The sequence below is a fragment of the Sesamum indicum genome, linkage group LG13 (genome assembly GCF_000512975.1).
Source record: "Sesamum indicum cultivar Zhongzhi No. 13 linkage group LG13, S_indicum_v1.0, whole genome shotgun sequence".
Lineage (NCBI taxonomy): Eukaryota > Viridiplantae > Streptophyta > Magnoliopsida > Lamiales > Pedaliaceae > Sesamum > Sesamum indicum.
Window position 1 is genome coordinate 4332486 of NC_026157.1, and position 4120 is coordinate 4336605.

The 4120-nt window shown below is 35.8% G+C and overlaps 1 protein-coding gene across 1 annotated transcript; it reads left to right on the forward strand.

Annotated features, from left to right (window-relative positions):
- Window positions 1-2519, forward strand: LOC105176433 (homeobox-leucine zipper protein ATHB-6). Its single transcript, XM_011099230.2, has 3 exons — window positions 1-724; window positions 1031-1395; window positions 1476-2519. Exons 1-3 carry the CDS (start codon window positions 661-663, stop codon window positions 1962-1964), a joined length of 918 nt encoding a protein of 305 aa, XP_011097532.1. The 5' UTR covers window positions 1-660; the 3' UTR covers window positions 1965-2519.

Below are 4120 nucleotides of genomic sequence, written 5' to 3' on the forward strand. Positions count from 1 at the left end.
GCCCCCACCCCACCCCCATCCCTCTAAATTTCTTCTGTAGATGAACAGTTGTAGACCATTTTTCTTTCCTTCTAAAAACTATATGGTTCTTGAGGTGATTGAGTAATCATGTGAAAAAAGACTGTGTCTTTTGATTACTTCTGGTTTTGGGTGTTGTGTGTGATTTGGTTCTTGTTTTTAGGCTGTTGTGGGTTGGAATTGGAGCTCAAGTTTTAGTCTTATTATTGTTTCACCTCTGTTTCTTGGGGTTTGGGTTTTGTGTTTGATGGGTGCAGAGGTAGAGGAGATGGTGATAAAAAAGGAGAAAAATGGAGTACCCAAGAAAGAGAAAAAGCTGCACAGTATTCTTACATGCATACAAAACTGTGCCTCTTGGGATTGTTTGTGTCATGGGAGTTTGTTTGGCTGCCATTTCTTCTTGTGACTGCAACTGAAAAGACTTAGACACAGTTCACACACTCACACACCATTATATCAATATCATATCCATATCCCTCTTTGAGCTCTCGCTCTCTCTCTCTCTCTCTCTCTTTCTCTCACTCTCTCTCAAGAACAAGAATTTGCTTAACTATAACTTTCTCAAGTTGGGTGGTTTTCTAAAGAGATCTAAAGAGATCTGATATAGACTACTACTGTGTGATTAGCTAAGTCATACAAAGAATGAAGAGACTCAGCAGTTCTGATTCCTTGGGTGCTCTCATGTCCATCTGTCCCAACTCTACAGGTGCTTATTTAGCTTACAAAAAAAGAGAGGAAAAAAAGAATTACATTCTGCACTTTTGTTACTAGTTTCATCTTTAATGCATCATATGAATTAGTCCAACATATGTTCTCACCATGTTTTCCTGTCCCTAAACCTATTTCCATGATTTATTACATCACCCCAAGAAAAACATGAAATTGTTCAAATGATCTTTTTTGTCTACTTTTACTTTGGGTCTTTCCACTCTAAGGTCGGTTAAGCTAGATTTGGCGATGTTCAGTTTGAGCACTACTGATTTTCAAGCTACTGTTTCTTGTGCTGTTGTAGATGAGCATAACAATCCCATGTACACGAGGGAGTTTCAGACAATGATGGAGGGGTTGGATGAGGAAGGATGCGTAGAGGAATCAGGCCATGTTTCAGACAAGAAAAGGAGATTGAGCGTTGATCAAGTTAAGGCCTTGGAGAAGAATTTTGAGGTTGAGAATAAGCTTGAACCTGAGAGGAAAGTTAAGCTAGCTCAAGAACTTGGCCTGCAGCCTAGACAGGTGGCTGTTTGGTTCCAAAACCGCCGTGCACGGTGGAAGACAAAGCAATTGGAGAGGGATTATGGGGTTCTCAAAGCCAATTATGATGGCCTTAAACTCAACTTTGAAAAACTCCAACATGACAATGAAGCTTTACTCAAAGAGGTATTTCATATATAGCTTAGTTGTCCACTTGTTTGTTTTCTTGATCATTTTGGCTTGATTCTTGGGCAAATTTGTTGTAGATTGGAGAGCTGAAATCAAAGCTGAATCAAGATGGAAACAGTGAGAGCAAGGTGTCTGATGCTGAAGTGAAAAGCAAACATGAAACTCAACTCAAGGAAAATGGCACTGAGATCAGCTTTGAGACCTTGAATGGGGACAGCAATGGAGGAATTCCGACAAGGGGTGTCTCTGTTTTTGGTGATTTCAAAGATGGATCTTCTGACAGTGATTCAAGTGCAATCTTGAATGAGGATAACAACAACAGCCCACATCAGTTCTTGGACATCCAAAACGGATCAAATTCCATAAGTTTCCAGTTCTGTTCAGAGTCTAAACCAGGTGAAACAACAACAGCAATAGCTGGTTTAGGAGAAGCCCACAAGAACTACCACACACAGTTTGTGAAGATTGAAGAGCACAACTTCTTTGGTGAAGAATCATGCACTAGTTTCTTTACAGATGATCAAGCTCCCACACTTCCTTGGTACTGCTCTGATGACTGGAACTGATGAAAAGATCAAATCTTTACCAAAAACCTATGTGTAATAAGGCAGAAAAAAAGCAAGAAAGATCAATCAAACTTGAACCACGACAGCCATTGCCACCCCCCACCTCAAAAAAGGACAATTTTGTATAGTAACTTGAATTCTCTTGGACTTGTGATAGTCCATACATGTAAGAAATCAAGGTTCCATCTCTCTCTCTCTGTCTCTCTCTCTCTCCCTCTCAAGAAAGAGAATGGGAGAGAGATGTGGGGGGGCCAGGGGTTGATGTTCAGAATTCAGAATTCACGTGGGGTTGTGGGGAAGCTGAGGAAGATGGAGAAGCGTGTGGAGAAGGGGAAAAAAAGGCTGTTGTAGGAATAATTAGTTTGGTAGTAAATTTGTTCAAACTATGTGAGGTGATGATCTCTGCTCTTTTTTCTTTCCTTTTCTTGTTTAACTGTTGAGCTTCAGACAAGAAAGAGTTCCATTTGAGGAAAAATCCCTGTAATGGTGGAGACTTGGAACTGGTAAAACAATTTGCTCAAATGTACATTCATGGAGATAATTCTCTCTCTCTTTCTTCCGGGCTTAAATCATTACCCCTTTTTTTTAGTAATTTCTTTTCTTGATCCCACAAACGTTGTTGTTTTCTTGATTTTTATACTTTGATTTTATTCGTGGGTTTTCCTCATAGTTGTGCGTGTCCCATCCTTGTTTCTTGGTTCTTTTGTACAGTCGTGTATCTTCTTCCACATTTTAATATTAAATAATAATATCATAGCCATATATTAATTTTTTTTCAAAAATTAATATCAATTAAAATTTAATTTAAAAGTGAGATCGTATACAATATACAATATAACACTTGATTCCAATTAGGGTTTTTTGTGACCGAAGTTGCTTTGGATGTTGAATTGGCAACTTTCGAATACGGGTCTGACAATCATCTCGAATTGGATTGGTGATGACTGATCTGCACACACAATTCATTAGGCTAATTAAAGTGGCCCTAAATTAAAACCCCCAAGACTTAAGTCATTTAAGGTTTTAGGTTGTAAGGAGTGACACTTGTGCAATATCTTTACGGAGTTTGATATCTCAGTAATAAATGCATAACTATCTAATCGACCCTCTGAGTGTTTATAAATCTTTATGTATCAAAATTCATATTAGCATGCGTCAATAAAGGAACTGTCGTATGAGTGCAAAATCCATTTTTGTCCGAGCAGATCGTCGGAACAACATCCAACCCAATAAGGAACATGCGAATCTATAGTGTTTAGAATTTTTTTCATTTTTTGAGGATATTTCGGTTCTTTTGTTGAATTATTTTATTTCTCCTATCAACACTGACGCGTATCACCGAAGGAAAATTGAAAATTTTTCACCTTTTTTAATCTCAAACACGTTTATTTATTTTTCAGTTCATTTTTTATTTTTCACCTTTTTTAATCTCAAACACGTTTATTTATTTTTCAGTTCATTTTTTAGGGTGAATTTCACTTTGGTCCCTTAGTTATATGTCACTTTGGTCCCTGTATCCATGAGAAGCTGCCCACTCTGTGCTTTGAACTAGAAAAATGTTATTTTTCCCAAACCATTTTTTTAATGTATTTGAGTAAGTATAGAAATTTTTAAAGAATAATATATATTACAAAGTAATTAATTTAAACTACACTAATCTTGTAATGTCACTGAAACTTATACTTAGTACTATATAAATATTAATTCATTGCTTGATAAATCAATCTTGTTTTTAAATTAAGCATAATTACACCACCCTCTCCTAAAATTTAGTATAATTACACGTAAACCCCTTATAATTTGAGAAATTACATCTATTATACATGACATTTATTTTTGTTTAACAAACAGATCCTTTTGTTTAGTCAAAATTTATCGAGTTAGCTGATATAAGCAAAAAAATCGAATGAAAATCTATATTTATGTACCTCCAATTAATTTATTATGGATCAAATAAATATATTCTGATAAAAACTATCCGAATAAGATATATCTCGTATGCATTAGCGTGTGAAGATACGTTAAATTTCATGATAATTCCAAGTTAAGCAATGATGAGCTTAATTCTATCATTGACTTGCCTAATTAATATATTAACAGAGAGAATATTATTTAGCTATTGGTGTTAGTTGCATGAAAAATTCAATAATAATCAT

What these genes read in the sequence shown, in the direction of transcription:
- LOC105176433 (XM_011099230.2), top strand. Translation starts at nt 661, where the DNA reads ATGAAGAGACTCAGCAGTTCTGATTCCTTGGGTGCTCTCATGTCCATC. An exon ending in CATCTGTCCCAACTCTACAG is followed by an intron (nt 725 to 1,030) that starts GTGCTTATTTAG and finishes GTGCTGTTGTAG; the next exon opens with ATGAGCATAACAATCCCATG. An exon ending in ATGAAGCTTTACTCAAAGAG is followed by an intron (nt 1,396 to 1,475) that starts GTATTTCATATA and finishes AATTTGTTGTAG; the next exon opens with ATTGGAGAGCTGAAATCAAA.